Below are 22493 nucleotides of genomic sequence, written 5' to 3' on the forward strand. Positions count from 1 at the left end.
GTGGGGAACAGTGGTCAAAAGAGTGTGACAGGTGGACAATAATGGGGAACAGTGGGAAACCTTTGGGGACAGCTGGGGAAAAGTGGAGAATAGTGGGCAACAGATGGCAACATTGAGGAACAGAGGGAACAGATGGGGAACTGGGGAAAACTGCAGAAAAGTGGTGAACAGGGGAATAGTGGGGAGCAGTGGGGACTGGATAGCGCACTGTGTAGCGGGGGTACAGTGCAGAAAAGTGGGGAGAAGTGCGGAACTGTGTGGGATAGTGGCGAATGTGGGGAAGAGTGGTGAAAATTGTCTAAAATGTGGGGAACAAAGTGAAGCAGTGGAGAACAGTGTGGGATCAGCTGGTTAAAATTGGGGTACATTGAAGAGCTGTGGAAAACAGTGTGGTGCAATGGCGTAGAGAATGGAACAGATGGCGAACTGTGGAGAACGGGGGAACAGTGGGGAAAAGTGGGAAAATAATTAGTAAATGAGGGAAACAGTGGATAGCCATGGTGAACATTGTGGAACTTGCAGAAAACATCTATGGAACAGTAGGGAACAGATGGAAAACAGTGGGGAACAGGTGGGGAGCAGTGGGAAACAGTGGAAACAATGGTAGGGAATTGGTGCAGAAGAGTGAGGACAGATGACGAACAGTGGAGGACCCGGGGATGTGGGTAACTGTGGGAAAAGTGGGGAACAGATTGGGAAATGAGGGGAACATTTGGGATCCATGGGGACAGTGGGGGAACATCGAGTCACTCGGGAACTTGGGAGAAAAAGCTGCGGAACCGTTGGGAACTGGTGGGGAATAGTTGCGGAACAGTTGGGGTACAGGTGAGGAGCAGTGGGAAACAGTCGAACAGATGGGGAACTGATAGATACCAGTTGGGTACATTGATTAAATGATGGGGAACTGCTGGGGACCTCTTTTCTCCATTGCTGCACAATATTGCCCAATGTTTCTTATCGTTTCCCCACATTTATCCACTCTTATCCAATGTTCCACCCATTCTCCATAGATCGCCACTTGTTCCCCACTGTTTCCCTCGGGGAGCACAGGGGAACGGAGGGGATCAGATGGAGAACAATCGAGAAAGGGGTAACAGAGAGAAAAAGATCGGGAACAGCTGGAGGACAGTGGAGAATATTGAAGAAATAAGTGGTGAAATGTAGGCATCATTGTTAAAGAGTGGGAAACAGTGAAGAAATGTAGGGATCAACGGGGAACAGAGGGGAATAATTCGTAACAGTGGGGAACAGAGCGTAAAAGGGGAGAGCAGTGGTGAACAGATGGCGAATCGTGGAAATAGTGGTCAAAATTTTGTGGAAGGTGGGGAACAGTGAGGAACATTGGAAAACATTTGGGGAACATCTCGGGAACAGCTCGTGGATAGAGCGCAACAGAGACTGAACATTAAAAAATGGATAGAAATGATGGGAACAGCAGGGACAACTGCAGAACACTGGAGAACAACGGGGAACAATGGGGAATAATGGGGAGCAGAGGGGACAGAGTGGAATAGGGGGAAACAGATGGGAACACTGCACAACAGTGTAGAACAGAGGGGAGAAGTGGGGAACAGAGCAGAACAGTGGGGAGCAATGACGAAAACAGATGGCGAACTGTCGAGAATGGGGTAACAGAGGGAAAAAATTCGGTAACAGTTGGAGAACAGTGGGGAACATTGACGAAATGAAGGGATCAGTGGGAAAATGAGATGAACTTTGGGGAAGAGTTGGAAACAGATCACGAAATAATGAGAAACAATGGTGAACACTGGGGATCTGAGGGTATCAGGCGACAGCAGTGTGGAACAGATGGTGAATTGTTAAGAACGTTGGGAAGAGTGGTCAAAAATGTGTGACAGCTGGGGAGAAGTGGAGAATAGTGGGCAACAGAAGGCAACAGATGGCAACATTGAGGAACAGAGGGAACAGATGGGGAACCGGGGAAAACTGCAGAAAAATGGTGAACAGGGGAATAGTGAGGAGCAGTGAGGAATAGAGGGAGAACAGTGGGGAATGCAGGGAACAGTGGTCCAAATTGTTTGAAAGGTGGGGAAGAGAGAGAAACAGTGGGGAACAGTGGGGAACAGTGTAGGATCAGCTGGTTAAAATTGTGGAACATTGAAGAAATGTGGAAACAGTGTAGAGCAATGGGCTACAGAGTGGAACAGATGGCAAAATGTGGAGAATGGGTGAAGAGTGGGGTAAAGTGGGAAACAGATTGAGAAATGAAGAAAGCAGTGGGGATCCATGGGGAGCCGTGTGGAACTTGTGGGAAACAGCTGTGGAACAGTAGGGAACAGATGGCGAACAGTGGGGAACAGGAGAGGAGCAGTGGGAAACAGGAAAACAGATGGGGAACTGATAGGTACCAGTGGGGAACATTGGTGAAATGGTGGGGGGGGGGGACTGCTGGGGAACAGTGGGGACTTCTAGTGAACCTGTTTTGAATAGGTGGGAATCAGTGAGAAACAAATGGTGAACAGAGTGGAACCTTGGGGAACACTGCAGTACAATGGTGAATGGAGTGGTATAGTGGGGAGGAGGCAGGAAGAGATGTAGAACTGATGGAGAACAGTGGGGAACAGAGGGGAATAATGTGGAACAGTGGGGCTCAGAGAGAATCAGGGGAGAGCAGCTCTTTACAGATGGTGAACAGAGGAGAACATGGGGAAACAGATAGGGAAATGCGGGGAACAGTGTGGATCCAAGGGGAACTGTGTGGAACTTGTGGGAAACGGCAGTGGAACGGTAGGGAACAGATGACGAACAGTGGGGAACAGGTGAGGAGCTGTGGGAAAGAGTGGAGCAATGGTGGGGTACTGCTGCAGAAGTGTGGTGACAGATGACGAACAGTGGAGAACCTGGGGAAATGTGGTGAAATGTGGTGAAAGTGGGGAACAGATTGGGAAATGAGGGGAATTGTGGGGAAAATTGTGAACAGTGTGGAATTTGTGGAAAATGCTTGGGTGCAGTGGGGAACTGGTGGGAAACCAATGATGAACTGTGGTGAATAGTGGGGAAGCCACTGTTCACCTGTCCCCACAGTTACGCAGCAGTTCACCACCATTTCACCACTGTTCAGCACTGTTCGCCACAGTTCTCAAACGGTTGCGCATCTGTTCTCCACTGTTTCCCACTGCTGTTCACCTCTTTCCCACTTTTCCCCACATGTTCCTGACTGTTCCACAGCTGTTTCCCACGTTCCTCACTGTTCTCCACATAGACTCTATAATGCCCAATTATCACCACAGTTCACCATCGGTTTTTCACCCGTTCTCCACTACGCCCAAGCATTTTCCACAAGTTCCCACTGTTCACATTTCCCCCCAATTTCCCTATCTGTTCCCCACTTTCCCCACCGTTACCCACATTTCCCCAGGTTCTCCACTGTTCGTCATCTGTCAACGTGCTTCTGCTGCATTTCCCCACCATTGCTCCACTGTTTCCTACTGCTCCCCACCTATGGAACAGTGGTGAAATAGTGCTGAACTGCTTCGGAACTGTGGGGATCGGTGAACAGTGGTGAACTTGGGGAAATGTGGCAGAAAGTGGGGAACAGATTGGGAAATTAGGGGAACAGTGCAGAACAGTGGGGAAATGTAGGTAACAGTGGAGAACAGTGGTGGAATGAGGGAAAACTGCTGGGGAACAGTGTGGACCTCTGGTTAACCAATTTTGAACGGATGGTGAACAGTGTGCAATAAATGGTGAACAGTTTGGAAGCGTGGGCAACAGTGCAGAACAATGGGGAATGGAGGGGAATAGTGGGGAGCATGCGGTAACAATTAGGAAATGGGAAGAGTAGGGAACACTTCAGAATAGTGGAGAAAAGATGGAAAGAGTTGGGAGCAGGGAGAACAGATGTGGAACTGATTGGATGCAGGGAGGAACTGTGGGGAACAGGTGCAACACGGGTGGTAAACAGTAGAGTTTGGTGGGGAACAGTTGCAGAACAGGTGAAGAACAGTGGGATACATCGAAGAAATGTGGGAACACTGGGGAGTATGGGGAAAAGTGGGGAATTGGGGTTCAGTGCGGCACTGAATGGAGCATTGGTAAACAGTGGGAACAGTGAATAATTCGTAACGTTGGGGAACAGAGCAAAAAAGGGGAGAGCAGTGGGGAACAGATGGCGAATCATGGGGAAGAGTGGTTAAAAGAGTGTGGCAGGTGGGAAACAGTGAGGAACATTGGAAAACATTTGGGGAACATCTCGGGAACAGCTGGTGGATAGGGCGCGTTGAACATTATGGAATGGAGAGAAAAGATGGGAACAGCAGGGAAAACTGCTGAACAGTGGAGAACAGTGGGGAACTGAGGGGAAAATGGCAATCAGAGAGGAACAGAGTAGAATAGTGGGGAACAGATAGGAACACTGCACAACAGTGAAGAACAGAGGGGAGCAGTGGGGAACAGAACAAACCCGTGGGAGCACTGGGGAACAGTAGGAAACTGATGGCGAACAATCGAGAATTGGGAAACAGAGGGAAAACTTTCGGGAACAGCTGGAGAACAGTGGGGGACATTGTAGAAATGTGGGGTTCAGTGGGGAACTGAGAGGAACAGTGGGGAACAGTTCAAAACTGATTGCGAAATAATGGGGAAGAGAGGGGATCTACGGTGAACACTGGGGATCAGCGGGTATCAGGCGAGAGCAGTGGGGATCAGATGGTGAACCGTGGAGAACGTGGGGAACAGTGGTCGAAAGAGTGTGACAGGTGGACAATAGTGGGGAACAGTGGGAAACCGTTGGGGACAGCTGGGGAAAAGTGGAGAATAGTGGAGAACAAATGGCAACATTGAGGAACAGAGGGAACAGATGGGGAATTGGGAAAACTGCAGAAATGTGTTGAATGGAGGGGAATAGTGGGGAGCAGTGGGGAATAGATTACAAAGTGTGGAAAGCGGGGAAATAGTGGAGAAAAGTTGGGAGCAGTGGGGAACAGAGTGGAACAGTGGGCAATGCGGCGTATGGTGGTCAAAATTGAGTAACAGGTGGGGAACAGAGAGAAACAGTGGGGAATAGTCGGGAACAGTGTGAGATCAGCTGTTAAAATTGGGGAACATTGAAGAACTGTGGAAAACAGTTTGGTGGAATGGCGTAGAGAGTGGAACAGATGGCGAACTGTGGAGAATGGGTGGACATTGCGGAAAAGTGGGAAACAGATTTGGAAATGGGGAACAGTGGTGATCCATGGGAAACAGTGTGACACTTTTGGGAAACAGCTGTGGAACAGTAGGGAACAGATTGGAACATTGGGGAACAGGTGAGGAGCAGTGGGAAACTGTGGAGCAATGGAGGGAAACTGCTGCAGAAGATTGGGGACAGAAGACGAACAGTGGAGAACATGGGAAAATGTGGTTAACTGTGGGGAAAGTGGGGAACAGGTTGGGAAATGAGGTGAATGGTGGGGGAAATTGTGAAGAGTGGGGAACTTGTGGAAAATGCTTGGGTGCAGTGGGGAACTTGTGCGAAAGCGATGGTGAAATGTGGTGAATAGTGGGGAAGCGTGGAGATTTGAGAGCGAACGATGGAGCGGGGGTACAGTGGAGAAAAGTGGGCAGAAGTTGGGAACAGAGTGGAACAGTGGGGAATATGGGAAACAGTGGTAAAAATTGTGTAAAAGGTGGGGAACAGAGAGAAACAGTGGGGAAGAGTGTGCGATCAGCTGGTTAAATTTGTGGAATAATGAAGAACTGTGGAAAACAGTGTGGTAGAGAGTAGAATAGATGGCGAACAGTTGGGAAAAGTGGGAAACAGATCATGAAATGAGGGAAACTGTGGGTATCCATTGGGAACATTGTGGAATGTTGAAGAAAGCTGTGGAACAGTAGGGAACAGAAGGCGAACAGTGGTGAACAGATGGGGAGCAGTAACAAACAGTGGAGCAATGGTGGGGAAAGACTGCAGAAGAGTGGAGATAGATGGTGAACAGTGGAGAACCTAAGGAAATGTGGGTAACGGTGGGGAAAGTGGGGAACAGATTGGGAAATGAGGGGAATTGTGGGGGACAGGTGAACAGTGGGGAACTGGTGGAAAATGCTTGGGCGTAATGGGGAACGGGAGAAAAACCGATGGTGAACTTTAATGAATAGTGGGCATTTTAGAGTCTATGTGGGGAACAGTGGAGAATGTGGGAAACAGCTGTGGAACTGTAGGGAACATGTGGGGAACAGTGGCAAAGTGGTGAGGAGCAGTGGGAAACAGTGGAGGTGAGATGTGCAACCGCTGGAGAACTGTGGCAACAGTGTGGAACAGTGGTGAAATGGTGGTGAACTGCTGCGGAACTGTGGGGACCAGTGAAGAGTGGAGAACATGGGGAAATGTGGGGAACAGTGGAGAACAGTGGTGGAATGGGGGACAACTGTTGGGTAACAGCTTGGACCTCTGGTTAACCTATTTTGAATGGATGGGGATCAGTGTGGAAGAAATGGAGAACAGTTTGGAAGCGTGGGCAACACTGCAGAACAATGGGGATTGGAGGGGAATAGTGGGGAGCAGGCGGTAACAATTAGAAAATGGGAAGAGTAGGGAACACTGCAGAATGTTGGAGAAAAGAGGGTTAATAGGAGGAAAGATTAAAACAAGAGGACATGAGTTAAGAATTAAGGGGCAAAGGTTTAGAGGTAACATGAGGGGGAACTTCTTTACTCAGAGAGTGGTAGCCGTGTGGAATGATCTTCCGGGAGAAATAGTGGCGACGGAGTCAATTGTATTATTTAAGAAAAGGTTGGACAGGTATATGGATGAGAAGAAGATGGAGGGCTATGGGCATTGTGCAGGGAGGTGGAACTAAAAAGGGGTGTTTGGTTCGGTGCGGACTAGAAGGGCCTAATGGCCTGTTTCCGTGCTGTAATTGTTATGTTAAGAGTGGGGAGCAGGGAGAACAGCTGTGGAACTGATTGAATGCGGGGAGGAACTGTGGGGAACTGGTGCAACACGGATGGGAAACAGTAGAGTTTGGTGGGGAAGAGTTGCAGAACAGGTCAAGAACAGTGGGATAGAGTGAAGAAATGTGGGGAACAGTGGGCAATATGGGGAAAAGTGGGGAATTGGGGAACAGTGGGGAACTGAAGGGAGCATTGGTAAACAGTGGGGAACAGTGAATAATTCTGAACAGTGGGGAACAGAGCGTAAAAGGGGAGAGCAGTGGGGAACAGATGGCGAATCGTGGGGAAGAGTGGTTAAAGTGTGTGGCAGGTGGGGAACAGTGAGGAACATTGGAAAACATTTGTGGAACATCTCGGGAACAGCTGGTAGATAGGGCGCACTGAACATTAAAGAATGGAGAGAAAAGATGGGAACAGCAGGGAAAACTGCAGAACAGTGGAGAACAGCGGGGAACTGAGGGGAATAATGGGGTGCAGAGGGGAGCAGAGTGGAATAAGGGGGAACAGATAGGAACACTGCATAACAGTGAAGAACAGAGGGGTGCTGTGGGGAACAGAGCAGAATAGTGGGAAGCAGTGGGGAACAGTTGGAAACAGATGGCGAACAATTGAGAATGGGGTAACAAAGGGAAACAATTCGGGAACAGCTGGAGAACAGTGGGGAACATTTTAGAAATGTGGGTATCTGTGGAGATCTGAGAGGAACCGTGGGGAACAGTTGAAAACAGATTGCGAAATAATGGGGAAGAGAGGGGATCATTGGTGAACACTGGGGATCAGCGGGTATCAGGCAAGAGCAGTGGGGATCAGATGGTGAACCGTGGAGAACGTGGGGAACAGTGGTCAAAAGAGTGGACAATAGTGGGGAATAGTGGGAAACCCTTGGGGACAATTGGGGAAAAGTGGAGAATAGTGGGCAACAAATGGCAACATTGAGGAACAGAGGGAACAGATGGGCATCTAGGAAAACTGCAGATATGTGGTGAACAAAGTGGAATAGTGGGGAGCAGTGGGGAATAGATTGCGAAGTGTGGAGAGCGGGGGAACAGTGGAGAAAAGTTTGGAGCAGTGGGGCACAAAGTGGAACAGTGGGGAATGCGGCGAACGGTGGTCAAAATTGTGTAAAAGGTGGGGAACAGAGAGAAACTGTGGGGAACAGTCGGGAACAGTGTGGGATCACCTGGTTAAAATTGGGGAACATTGAAGAACTGTGGAAAAGTGTTTGGTGCAATCGCGTACAGAGTGGAACAGATGGCGAACTGTGGAGAATGGGGGAACAGTGGGGAAAAGTGGGAAACAGATTTGGAAATGGGGGGAAAGAGTGGGTATCCATGGTTACAGTGGGGTGAATGTATAATAGTGATGAACGGTGTCAGGTACTGTCACACCAGGCTCAAAGTTTGAAGAAGGTTTAACAGTGATGATCTGTTTAATATACTGTTACACCAGGTTCACTGTGCGGAGAAGGTTTAACAGTGATGAAGTTTGTCACATCCAGTTACACCTGGTTCACAGTGGGGAGAAGGTTCACCAGGGATGAACTGTATCACATACTACTTCACCAGGTTCATAGTGGGGAGAAGGTTTAACAGTGATGAACCGTTTCAGATACTGTTACACCAGGTTCACTGTGCGGAGAATGTTTGACAGTGATTAATTGTGTCAGATATCGTTACACCAGGCTCACAGAAGGCGTAGGTTTAACAGTGATGAACTGATTCAGATACTGTTACCTGAGATTCACTGTGGCTAGAAGGTTTAACATTCATGAACTGTGTAAGGTACTGTGACAACAGGATAAAGTGGGGAGAAAGTTTAACAGTGCTGAACTGTGTCAGATACTTTGACACCAGTTTCACAGTGCAGAGAAAGTTTAACAGTGATGAACTGTGTCAGATACTGTGACTCTAGGTACACATTCGGGAGAATGTTTAACAGTGGTAAACTGTGTCAGACACAGTGACCTCAGTTTCACAGTGCGGAGAAGGTTTAACAGTGCTGAACTTAGTCAGATACTGTTACACTAGGTTTACACTGGGTTGAATGTATAATAGTGATGAACGGTGTCAGATACTGTTACACCAGTCTCACAGTTTGGAGAAGGTTTAACAGTGATTAACTGTTTAATATACTGTTACACCTGGTTCACTGTCGGGAGAATTTTTACCAGTGATGAACTTTCTCACAACACGTTCCACCAGGTTTACAGTGGGGAGAAGGTTCCGCAGTGATTAGCTGTATCACATACTCTTTCACCAGGTTAATAGTGGCGTGAAGGTTTAACAGTGATGAACCTTTTCAGATACTGTTACACCAGGTTCACAGTGCGAAGAATGTTTAACAGTGATGAACTGTGTCAGATATTGTTACACCAGGCTCAGAATAGGCGTAGGTTTAATAGTGATGAACTGAGTCAGATACTGTTACACGAGATTCACTGTGGCAAGAAGGTTTAACATTGATGAACTATGTAAATTATTGCGACCCCAGGATAAAGTGGGGTGAAAGTTTAACAGTGATGAACTGTGTCACTTAATGTTGCACCAGGTTCACAGTGGGGAGAAGGTTTAACAGTAATGAACTATTTCAGATACTGTTACACAAAGTTCATGGTGCAGATCAGGTTTAACAGTGATGAACTGAACTGTGTCAGGTACTGTTACACTATGTTCACAGTGGGGAGAATGATTAACAGTGATGAGCTGTGTCAGATACTATTACACCAGGTTCTCTGTGCGGAGAAGGATAAACAGTGATTAACTGTGTCAGATACTGTTACACGAGATTCATTGTGGGGAGAAAGTTTAATAGTGATGAACTGCGTAAGGTTCTGTGACCTCTGGATAAAGTGCGGAGAATGTTTAACAGGGATGAACTGTGTCAGATCTTTTACGCCAGGTTCACAGTTGGGAGACAGTTTAACAGTGATGAACTGTGTCAGATACTGTTACAGCAAGTTCACAGTGGGGAGAAGGATTAACAGTGATGGGCTGCGTCGGATAGTATTACACTAGGATCTCTGTGCGGAGAATGTTTAACAGTGATGAACTTTTCAGATAATGGGACCCCAGTTTCACCGTGGGGAGAAGGTTTAACAGTAATGAACTACTTCAGATACTATTACACAAGGTTCACGATGCGAAGAGTGTTTAACAGTGATGAACTGTGTCAGTTACTGTTACACCAGGTTCACTATCCAGCGTTGTCTCCGCTCCATCCTCAACATACATTGGAGCGCTTTCATCCCTAACGTCGAAGTACTCGAGATGGCAGAGGTCGAGAGCATCGAGTCCACGCTGCTGAAAATCCAGCTGCGCTGGATGGGTCACGTCTCCAGAATGGAGGACCATCGCCTTCCCAAGATCGTGTTATATGGCGAGCTCTCCACTGGCCACCGTGACAGAGGTGCACCAAAGAAAAGGTACAAGGACTGCCTAAAGAAATCTCTTGGTGCCTGCCACAATGACCACCGCCAGTGGGCTGATAACGCCTCAAACCGTGCATCTTGGCGCCTCACAGTTTGGCGGGCAGCAACCTCCTTTGAAGAAGACCGCAGAGCCCACCTCACTGACAAAAGGCAAAGGGGGAAAAACCCAACACCCAACCCCAACCAACCAATTTTCCCCTGCAACCGCTGCAACCGTGTCTGCCTGTCCCGCATCGGACTTGTCAGCCACGAACGAGCCTGCAGCTGACGTGGACTTTTTACCCCCTCCATAAATCTTCGTCCGCGAAGCCAAGCCAAAGAAAAGAAGCACAGAATATCTCTGCACCTGATGATCCCATTAATGATTTTCTGACTTGTTTTGCTCTGCTGTTATAATCTTGGAGGTCGTCCAAAATTCTGCCACCATATCCTTAGTCACCAGGCCCCCATTAAACATGGATACAGGCAACATAAGGTCTGAGGAAACCCATACTGAAAATAGACACACAATGAGAGCAGAACTGTTTGGCTTCTTTGTAACAGTTTCCAATCTCGCCCCCACCATCTGGAAGCAAATTGGCTGTTGGCTCTTCATCAGGCTCCCATTAAAACCTCATCAAGGTGGAATGGATGGAGCTCAGCTTCCTATTTCAGGTGCCAAATTTACAAACCTCCCATGTGGCTTTAGCCACTGTTATAGGATGTGGACTTTAACATTATTTCAAAGCATTCATCTTTCTACTCCTAAATTAGAATAAGCAACATTACACAGTGATTTATGAAATAACAACTTTAATTTACCATGATATTTTCAAGTTCTTGCTGCAAGATTTCTGGATTAGAGATGTCCTCCAGCTGAACCATTTTTCTTTCTCTTTCTACGCTCTCTTGGCTCAAATACAGCTCATCTGCCTTCTCTTGCCATTGTTGAAATAACTTTGTGCCAAGACGGGATCCAAGTTCAATGCACTATAGAGTGAAAGAAATGAATGAGTATGTGGATTTTTAAAATGTACGATTTTGTGATACTATCAAATATCGAGTGTCTAATCGATCCAAATGGGTCAAGTGATACATTACTGGTCCATTACTTATGCCAACTATCATTTTTTTGTTCCCAGCATCGTTTTTTGAGGGTCACAGACAAAAAGGCAATGTTCACACCTCACCAAAGGTGAAATGCCTTTTACCCTGCCGTACTGTTCCATGTTCTTTTTATGTCAATAATTATTTTAATTACTATTTTGAGTTTGCTTTAAAAAAAATATGATGATCAGGAATATATCAGAAGCATTGAAAACCTTCACAAATTTAGTGTGTCAGTGAAGATTTGACAGAAATCTTTTTTGGGCTGGACATGTTTCAGCTGAACACTGCATTTCTGTTATGACATTCAAGCATCACCCTTGGGTTTAGGAGATACTGAACCAGTGATGTGACCTTTGTGGAATGGACACATTACACCTTGTTCAGTGACAAATGCACATGGAAGTCCTGTTTGGAAAATCTTCACCAGTTATGATCTGTTTGACATTTGATTTTATTAAAAGGAAATGAGATCACGATTTATTTTCTGCAATGGTCTCTGTCCAACTTGAGTGAGTTCGGCCACCAAGAGAGCTCCACAATACTGGAAAGATTTGATTATTGTTCCTGTTCTTTATGGGTATTATTGATCATAGCTGCAAACCTTTTCCAGAGCCACTCTTATAAGACTAAAACTTACACAAGTTGCTCAGTCTATCAAAATGCTCTCAAGTTACTGATCTTAAATAAAATTGGAGTTTAAATGTTTAGTCTAAAAAAAATGGAAATATGTCATACTTCTGATCGAAGTGTGTTGAAACGAGCATCGTCGCTTTCAACCGTCTCCTTTACACGTTGGCTTATGGCATCAGGATCAATTTGGATCTTGTAGCTTTCAATTGCGTTCCTGATTTCAAAGTGAAAGGCAGCATCGAAGACACTTTTCCAAGATCGTCTGAGGTGTCTTAGATCCCCTTTGTGAAATTGAAGATCTTTGAAGAGGAATTGCTGCTTCTTAAGTTTGAATGTCAATGACTTGGAGTCAAATTCCCCAGCTTTTATCTTTGCTAGTTCCTTCTCTAAATGAATCATGAATGTTTCGAATTCATCGTGATCTGTTTCAAGGAATATAATGGTCAAATATTTAAATGTTTTAAAGCATTCAAAATGATCAAAAAATACCAGATTATATAGACTTTGACACATTGACAGGATCCTGTAATAATTACAAGTTGGGGTTATTCCAAACCACATGTAGCTTTCTGTTGTCTTACTTAGAATTCTTTTCAACTCTCAGTAAATAGTATTTTATAGTAATCTGGAAAATAAATGAATATTTTCTCTCACCTTTTCGGAACTTCTGCAATTCTATATGCAGATCCACAATCACGTTTAACTGAGAATCTGCACTTGATAAAGCGGATTCATACTCCTCTATCAAGACATTCAATTTCTCCTGCAGTACATCTTCCTCTTCTCGCAAAGGGTCCTGGACATTTTGATCCAGGAAGGTCTGAGCTGCCTCTTTGACCAAAACCAACTCTTGCTCTTTCCAGGACAACTTTTGGCAATGTTCCTAGAAAATAAACAAGCCTAGGTTCATTTTTATTGCTCCAAGTTGTCTTGGGGGAGGTAAGGCTTCTATTTATTGCATTTGCAATTGAAATAAAATATTCAGGTTTCCCAATTTATTAAAAATCAGTGTACCAAAACACTTTCAATACACACAGGAAACGTATTTCAAGTCCAGAAACCTAAATGGTTTTATCCTTTCGGAGGTTTAATCAACTACCTTGATCAAAAATTCTTTGCTTGTGTCAAAGGATGAATCCCTTCCCCGTCAATTCTGCTGAAACGTTTTAAACGATTCAACAATGTCTTCAGCCTCCCATCCATCACTGAAGTGAACTGCTATTGCACCAGCCATTCATTTTTAGGTATACTTTTTCTCTTCTTCCCCTTCAGATTTCAGTGACTTCCAATCAATTTTATAGTTTTATTCTTGTTCTCTTCTACCGACCGCTGCCAACATGTTCTGTCTCCGTGTTACCTGGGAGGCTTTTTAAATAACTTGGAGATGCAAGATTCAAATAACAGAAGGTAGTTTACTTACTGATGCCTTCCTCCATCTCAGGAAACTGTTCACACTCACATTCATATACATACGCCCCACAGTAGTGCACGACAGTTACGACTATGAGAAGGGTGTATTCCTAGGAAGTTACAAAAGAGTTCACATGATCCTGACGAGATAACACACCCTTTATACTGTTGTAAATGTCATGCACCACTGTGAGTATGAACATTTCCTGGAATGGTGGAAGGCATCAACAAGTAAAATCTCTTCTGCTATTTGAATCTTACATCTCTAAGTTATTTAAGGAGCCTCCCACACAGAGGCATAACAGTGACTTTATTGTATTTATCTTTACCATTTTGTTCAACATCCTTTGGTATTTACAAGACTTTATTCAAGTAGCCTTATTCCAAAACAAAACAGGCTGTCAAGCACACACAGGGCAATAATTTGCATACATTTTAAGCAATGTTTACTAAAAGAAGATAACACCAATTGGCAAATGTTTAAAGATCTTTGCTCTTTTTTAACTATGAAAATCTGACTTGAACACTGCATATTATGGAATGACAAACATGAAAATCCATCCCCATTTTAGTGAAAACATTCTGGGTAGTTATCACTTTCACATTAGTGCTTCAAGATGCAGGTATCCCTGCCAGGGCCCAAACTGATTAGTTCTGCCTCACTGCCGGCAATGTCATCATGGACCACCTTCTTGAATAGCTGTCATGCTACTTGTCAAGCTCCTTCTACAAAGTTTCAAGTTTGGGAGTTCTGAATTTAGCCCCTGAGATGGAGAACGAATGGCAATATCTTTCCTAGTTAGAAGGGAGAGGAGTGTGGAGGGGAATCAGCAGGTAGTAGTGTTCCTACGGACTTACCGCACATCCTTCTCCATGTCAGATGGCACCTCTTTGGACATATTGTTGGAGTCGAGTAGATGTCGTTCACTCCGTTGATAGGATACAGGACCACCTCAGTGGAGAGAATGAATGGAGGGCCAATCAAGCCAACTGCTTTGCTCTGCTGTTGAGGTCCCTGGGCCCTTTGGGAATTGTGCTCATCCAGTCAAGTGCAGAGCAATGGTTTGCCACCTACTGCTTGACAGGTAGCCTCTGATCTGCTTTGGTTATCACAGTACTCAAAGTGGCTGGTCCATGTTAGGACCAGAGTGAGAAGGAGACCTGGAGTCATGTGACAAAACCCAATTGAAATACCATTATGCAGGTTATTGGTGAACAATGCCACTTTATGACACAGTGTGTGGGCCACACTTTCCATTGGGCAGCTGATTCAATAAAGTATGGCTTTGTCCTGCTTTTGGTAGATGGACCAAATATCTGAAGAATTTGCCACTTTGTCAGAAGGATGTCAGTGGATCAACTGTGACAAGAGGTGCAAAAAAATCTAGACTGAACTTCTCCAGTACTTCGAATGTGATGGAGTCTGGTCCTATTTGTCTGCTGCACTTGGTATTCCTCAGTAGATCAAATGCGGTGAAAGTGATTTCTGTGATGGTGTCGGAAGAAACTGATGGAACATGCTAGAAAGTGTCTTAACCCCAATGTTGTTATTCAGAAGCTGAGGCCTACCTCCACTGAGAATGAGGAGACCCTTGGTCCCTCTTTTCCTGTTTACTGTTCATGACCCAGCCAGAAGGACGACAGAACTCAAATTTCATCTGCGGTTAATTCTGTCTTTGGAATGTTATTTTTTTCTCTGCATTGCGTGCCCACTGTCCAGTGTTGCAAGATTATCAGTCTGGCACCTCATGTGTCCCTGTATGTGCATCTGCATTCCCTATTAAACCATGGTGATGATTTGGCTTGGTTGTAATGGGAGCACTAACGGGAGTAATGGGAGCATTTGATAAAATCAAATGGGTAAGTAACACTTTCCTGCTGCAAATGTTAAAGGCCCATCGTACCTTTTCGCCACTGTGATTCCAGCTGTCAATTTATTCTGAATCTATCCCATTTGGCACAATGGTGCTACCACACACCACAATTGAGGGAGCCCCTGGAGTAACATGGGATGGATCTTTCTGCTCCTGCTGTCACCAACAGATGCCTCAACAACAGGTAAATTGTGGTAGTGAGGGGGTGTAACCTTACTCACTCTCTTTTCCAAACCAATCACCTGATCTACACAAAGATCTGGCTTGGTTGAGTGGACGAACAGTGACGTTGCTATGCCACAATTCATTCCAGTGGTGTATGCTTTCTCATCCCTTTTTGGTTCTGAATAGCTTGCATGGCCAATTCAATGGGTTATAAAGAGTTAATCACATGAGTGGGTGCCTGGAGTTATCAAAATAGGAGAGGAGGTTCTTCCCTTTACAACATCAATATCCTCATTATATAAGAAAACAGCATTACTGAGGTGAAGAGTTTTTGTTAAGAAGCTGCCATGGTGAGATTGTTAGTGCAGGGCCTCTGTGACCATCGTCAATCACTGCCCCTTCACTAGTGAGTTAATCATATTCCCATCATCTCTCATCACGTGCGTGACTGGGCCAGAGCAAAGAACAGAAAGTAGGGCTGAGTTAGAAAGAGGATCTGATCGATCTTTGAATAGGATTTGGAGAAGACTGTCAAAATTCAATTCAACATTATTTGTAAATTATGTTAGTCATTATTTAAGTTAAATTAAGTCAGTAGCCTTTCATCAAATCTGCACTGATCAGAGGTTCTGATGAAAAGTCCAATCCAAAATATTTTTACAATTGTTCGAACATCCACTTATCCAAAACAACTGGAAGTGTTCATACCTTCAGGCCTTGCTGGTGGTCATTCAGTCTTTCGCCCATCTCAGCAAATGACCACATCACATCGTCCTCTTCTTCCAGCTTGAAACCATCACCTAAAGCATAGATTTCATCTTCGGTGATATGAACTCCATAGTGACCCTCGACTGCCAACTATTTCAAAAGATCACCTACTTTCTTCTGATGTTTTTGTAGGTTCTCTTCTGTTGTTGCCTACAAATTGCAAAATCCTGTAAGTTTGAAGACATGTTGAACTTTTCCTGGCAGCAATTCCGTATTCCCTCATCTATTTGCAAACCCTTGGGATTGAGGAGGATGCGAAACCACTTGAATTTAAGATTCCTGTTTATAAACAGTGGCCATTCCACACCATTTCATATAAATATTCATATGGGCAACACATCTTGCCCAGTCTTGGATCAATAAGAAAAGGATGGAAAATACTAAAGACCAGCCTCATATACACTGACAGGCCCACCGACTCTCTTTAACCGAACACACATGGGCATCGACGGAATTCTGCTTCGTCATTTCCCTGCTGATGTCTCCCTAACACAGCCTCCCTTTCTCAGGCCCCTTCGTCTATTCCCTCCCCTTTCACTTCACTCTCCCTCCGCTTAGCTCCTTCCTTACCATCATAAAAAGCTGTCTTCCCACTTGCCCAAAATTCTTCTAGTGCAAAGCCACTCTCACCACCCTCTTCAGGTTTGCTCCCACATTGCCAATCACTCTTACAATGACTCCACTCCTCAAGCTGTCTTGTTCCCAAAGTCTGTGGCCTACCCTATAATGAGAGTGTCTCCCAGAAAATGTTGGGAAAATCTTCAGTCACATATATCCATATGACAACTGGCAGCATGGAAACAGGCCATAATGGCCCTTTGTGTCTGTGGCGGTTCTCTTCAACACCTCCACTAGTTTCCCCCTTCCTATTCTCTGCCCATAACCTTCCAACCCCCTCATATCCATGTACACATCAAACCTTTTCTTAAATGACAGAAAGGACCCTGCTGCATCTCCTCTGGAAGATTATTCCATTCTGCCACCACTCTCTGAGATTTCTAACATTTCTCCTAAAGTTTTGCCCCCTTACCCTCAACTTGTGCCCTCTTGTTCCAACCTCCCCTGCCCTTAGGGGAAAGAGTCTACTTATGTCTAGTCTATCTATTCCCTTCATAATTTTAAATACCTCTATCAAATCCCCTCTCAACTGTCTACGTTCCAATGATTAAAATCCCTGTCTCCTTAATCATTCTCTACACTCTAGATGTTGTAAGCCAGGCAACATTTTTGTAAATCTTCTCTGCACCTTCTCCACCTTATCTATTTCCTTTCTATAATTTGGAGACCAGGACTGAACACAATACTCCAAATCTGGCCTCACCAATGCCTTAAACAGTCACATCACTTCGCAGATACTATACACTATGCTATGTTTTATGAAGGCCAGCATACCATATGCCTTCTTAACTACCCTTTCTACATGGGAATCCACCTTCAAGGAACTCTGTACCATAACTCCAAGATCCCTCTGTTTCTCTGCATTCCTCAATGCTCTTTCCTTAACATCGAGGGTACAGAGAATGATTAAGGAGACTGGGACTTTATTCATTAGAATGTAGACGGTTGAAAGGGGATTTGGTAGAAGCATTTACAATTATGAATGGAATAGACATTTTGGTTATTTTTTTCCAAAATGCAGCACCTCACACTTGTCTACATTAAATTCCATCTGCCACATTTCAGCCCAGTTTTCCAAACAAACCAAATCCTTCTGTAATCCAAGAAAACCTTCCTCACTATCCACCATCCACCTATTTTCATATTGTCTGCATATATGCTTACCCAGTTAACCATCCCCTCATCCAAATCATTAATATAAATGAAAAACAACAGGGGACCTAGCACTGATCCCTGAGGCACACCGCTTGGCACAGGCTTCTGTTAGAAATAGAAGTACCTTAACAGAAATTGCTTGAGACAAAAATTGAGAACAAAGAACATTTATTTTACAACAATGCAAAGTTGCGTGCTTCCCCTTACCCTGAGAATACACACATACACTGGGGCTTACCCAACTATTATACAGTGAATTTCAGTGTAGGAATACCCTCCCCCTGGATGGGTTTGGCATTAGGCAATCCTTCCTCCCTACGTGCAGTTTCTGTGAACTTGGAGGACCAGGGGGTATCCTGTCAGTGTCTCATCATGTTATTACCCTCATTGTCCTTATTCACAACCTTGCCCTTGTCCCCATTCACACCTTTCCGACTCTCAGAGCTACAGTCTATTCATATGCAGAGTTTGCTAATCCTGACTAGGGTTTACTAATTTAATATGCATAACTTGATAAATCTGTGTAAGGCTTACTAATTATATATGTAGAACTTGGTACTTCTGTCTAGGGCTAGGAGACCCTTATCTCATCCAGACTACCTCAACTTCCTACATTCTATTATTCCTTGCCTCTCCTTATCTTATTCATATGGTGGGCTCACTGATCCTGTCGAAAAGACTAGAAGATTCTTATCTTACATAGGCTGACTCTGCTTCCTGCATTCTAATTTCCATGCTTAGCCTGTTCATACTGGTTTAATCCATCACTCCATGTGTCTGTACTAGTTTCACCATCTTTCATATTTTCATGTCAAGTTTACTAATCTTTCACACTTCCATGCTGACCGACAGTTGTCCATCATGACTCTCTGGTGTCTATCTTCCTGCCACCTCTTAACCCATCTCTTTTTAATCCCTAGTGACTGAACCTTCCTTACTAACCTTATCAAAAGCCTTACTAAAATCCAAATAGATCACGTCAACCGCCCTACCATCATCCACTTTTCTTGTTACCTCTTCAAAAAACTCAACAAGATTCATCAAACATGACTTTCCCTTCACAAATCTGGGCTGGGTGTCCCTGATCCATCCCTGCCTATCCAGATATTTGTACATACTATCCATAACTTTCCCTATCACCGGTCAAACTTACTGGAAGGTAGTTACTTGGCCTGCACCTTGTGCCATTGTATAATCAATGGAACTGCATTTGCAAACCTCCAATCATGAAGCTCCACACCCTTCTCCAGTGATCATTTAAAATCACTGTCAGAGCCCCCACTATTTACTCCCTGACCTCCCTGAACATCCTGGGAAAAATCCCATCAGGACCAGGAGCTCCAAAACCCTCTTCTAACTAATCTCTATCTTTTCCATAACTAAGCCATTTGCCTCACTTATTTCACATAGTCCAATGTCCCTTTCCCTCCTGAATACAGACTGGGAAAAAAAAATCATTCAATATCTCCCCCATCTCATACAGTTCCTCACATAGTCCACTGTTCCCATTTTTCAGTGGACCTACTCTATCCTTAACCCTCCTTTTACTACTCAAGTACCTTTAAAAACCCTCACCATTCACTTTCACCTTATTAGCCATGGACACCTCATACCTTCTTTTTCCCTTTCTAATTTCCCTCTTAAGGTTCTTTCTTCAATCTAAGTAAGGATCATGCATTTCATCAACCTTTTGTTTCTTATATTTAGCATAGGCCTCCCTCATATCCCCAACCAACTTCCTAATTCATGCTAGATGGAAAGAAAATTGATGCATCCTGCTGCCAATTAGAAATCCACAAAATGTGACTTGTAGAGAAAAAAAGCTTTCACTGCTGTTCTGGACAGGGTTATTTAAACAAAAGTAGTTTTTAATTATATTTGAACAAGAAAACAGAATTAAACTTTAACTTATTAGTTAATCTACTTACTTAACCTACGTAACCCACTTAATCCCCCCTCTAATACAAAGTGCAGGTGTGTGTAACGTGTATTTAAGATTAGAAAAATTATTTGGATCAAAATCCAATCTCTCATATTTCAGGCAATTATTGGACTGTGCCCAGAAGTTAGCATTAACAAAGTTCACAAGTCTTTGTTGCGGAACAGACAAATGGTTACCACTCAAGAGGGTTCTTGCTGGTTTTCAGAGAGAGATTCCTTTTCAGGGACATCCGCAACTGATTCCTTCTCAATCAGTCTTGCTGATGAAACTTTCCCCTTTCAGGGTTCTTCAGATGATCCTCTTTCTTTCAGGTCATCTTTCATTCTGTTTTTGCAATAAAACTGCTCCTGCTGCTCCCTCACTGGCAACCACTGCTACAGAAAATGGTCTGTGAAAATCAGGAGATTTTAACACAGGGCAATAGCATAGCATCTCCTTTGAATTTTCTAAAGCAGTCTGACAATCTTTAGTCCACACCAATTTATCCCCTTTCTTCAAAAGATTGGTTAAAGAAAGAGCAACCTGAGCCAAATTTCCAGTAACATTCTGCCATTACTCAAATCCTTCTCAATGCTTTTTTGCCATTGGGAGTAGGAAACTCAGAAATTGCATTCACTTTAGCTTGAATAGGTGCAACTTTGCCACGACCAACTATATAAACCAAATATGTTACCGTTGCATTTGCAAATAGACTCTTTGCTAAATTAACAGTTAAGTTTGCTTTAGATAATCTTGCAAACAATTTGTCCAATTCTCTTAGATGATCTTTCCATGTGTCACTTTTTGTGACCAAGTCATCAATATAAGCATCTGTGTGAGTTAACCCTTGGATTACAGAATTAATCATCCTCTGGAATGTGGCAGGGGACCTTTTTCACGCCAAATCGTAACACATTATACTCGTATAAATCGTTGGAGTTACAAAAGCTGAAATATTCTTTCCTCTCTCAGTTAAAGACACACACCAGTAACCCTTCAACGAATACAACTTAGTAAGAAATTTAGCTTTGCCAATTTTATCAATACAGTCATTTATTCTCGGAATAGGATTAGTATCTGTTTTAGTTACTGAATTGACCTTCCTACAATCTGAACAGAACCTAACAGTTCCATCTGGATTTCGTACCAGAATACAAGGACAACTCCAATCTGAGTTCGAAGGTCTAATAATGTCATTCATCATCCTATATTCCACCTCCTGATCCATGATTTTACTCTTCTGAATGTTTATTCTATATGGTGGCTGTTTTATGGGATTTGCTTCTCCTACATCTACATCATGTTAAATCACTGATGTCTTTTTTGGAATATCAGAGAACAAATTTGTGTAATTTAAAAGTAACTCTTTCAACTGCATCTGCTCTTGTAACTTAAGATGGTCTAACTTTTCTTCCAAATTTTCCAAAATTGCTGAGTTTGACAGGTGTACAGGAACCATGGTTTCTTTAAGGTAACCCTCACAAGATTCTGTTTCCATAATCTTATGATCTTCCACTTCCTCCACTCTGTAAACAGCCAAGACCGCTGAGACAGATTGCTCTCCACTACCCTTATTCTCGTAATAAGGTTTCAACATATTTATGTGACAAACCTAAGTTGTGGAAATCTTGACGCTACACATATAATTGTTAATGTACTGATTATCAGACTTCATTTTTGGCAGGGGACCTACACAATCTACAATAACCCTAGTGAAAGGTCCCCCAACAACAGGAATAGATTGTAATGGAGCCACTGCAGGACCCTGGTTAGGTTTCCCCACTACCTGACAAACATGACATTTTACAACATCCTTCCTCAAACCAGGCCAGAAAAATTGTTCCAAAATGTTATTCATGTTTATTTTTACACCAAGATGACCACCCAAAGGTGTACTGTGGGCTAGATCACTCCCCACTCCTCATTAGCAGGAATATCAAGAGGTCTTCATTTTCTCATCAACACTTCACCATTTAAGTAATATCCACAAGCCATTTCTTTAATCTCCTGTTCAGTTACTGCTTTCTCCCTTAAGCTAACAAGATCTGCATCTATTTTCAGTTGCAGAATTAACTCTTTCCTTGAAAAAGAAAAATCCTTACTCTCACAATGACCCTGCTCTTTCAAAAATACTTCAGAAGTACTGGGCAAATCTCTAGTAACTGGATCATCTTCAGCTGTCATCATTTTCTTAGTCACAGACCTAGTTACCGCACATGCAGGATATATCTCACCATCCTCTCTAACCACATCCTTACTAGGCCAATTTGTCAATCTTTAAACTGACCCAACTTTATTCTCTGCCAAATCATTCCCCAACAAAATTGAGACACCTTGCATGGGTAAGTCCTACTACAACAGGTCCTTTGACTAATTCTGAATTTAGCACAACCTTGTGAAGCAATATTGACCCTACCTCATCTCTAACACCTTTAATCAAAGTTGTCTCTACTGTGTCTGTCCTTTGATCCACAGTTAAAACGGTTTCTAACAACAATGACTGAGCAGCCTCCGACCTGGCTAGGGACACAACCCTTTAAGGCCC

At 43.9% G+C, this 22493-nt stretch overlaps 1 protein-coding gene across 1 annotated transcript in view; it reads right to left on the reverse strand.

The window, feature by feature from the left end:
• The window catches only part of LOC138748025 (microtubule-actin cross-linking factor 1-like), a 163052-nt gene extending 146220 nt beyond the window's left edge, over positions 1–16832 (reverse strand). Inside the window, exons 1-4 of the mRNA XM_069907726.1 lie at positions 16195–16832; positions 12692–12920; positions 12143–12459; positions 11120–11287 (exon numbers count right to left, since the gene is read on the reverse strand). Of these exons, the coding sequence (XP_069763827.1) occupies positions 11120–11287; positions 12143–12459; positions 12692–12920; positions 16195–16251 (771 nt within the window). The 5' untranslated portion in view covers positions 16252–16832. The remainder of the gene's footprint in view (positions 1–11119; positions 11288–12142; positions 12460–12691; positions 12921–16194) is intronic.
• Between the last annotated feature and the right edge of the window lie 5661 nt (positions 16833–22493).

The sequence above is a fragment of the Narcine bancroftii genome, chromosome 13 (genome assembly GCF_036971445.1).
Source record: "Narcine bancroftii isolate sNarBan1 chromosome 13, sNarBan1.hap1, whole genome shotgun sequence".
Taxonomy (NCBI): domain Eukaryota; kingdom Metazoa; phylum Chordata; class Chondrichthyes; order Torpediniformes; family Narcinidae; genus Narcine; species Narcine bancroftii.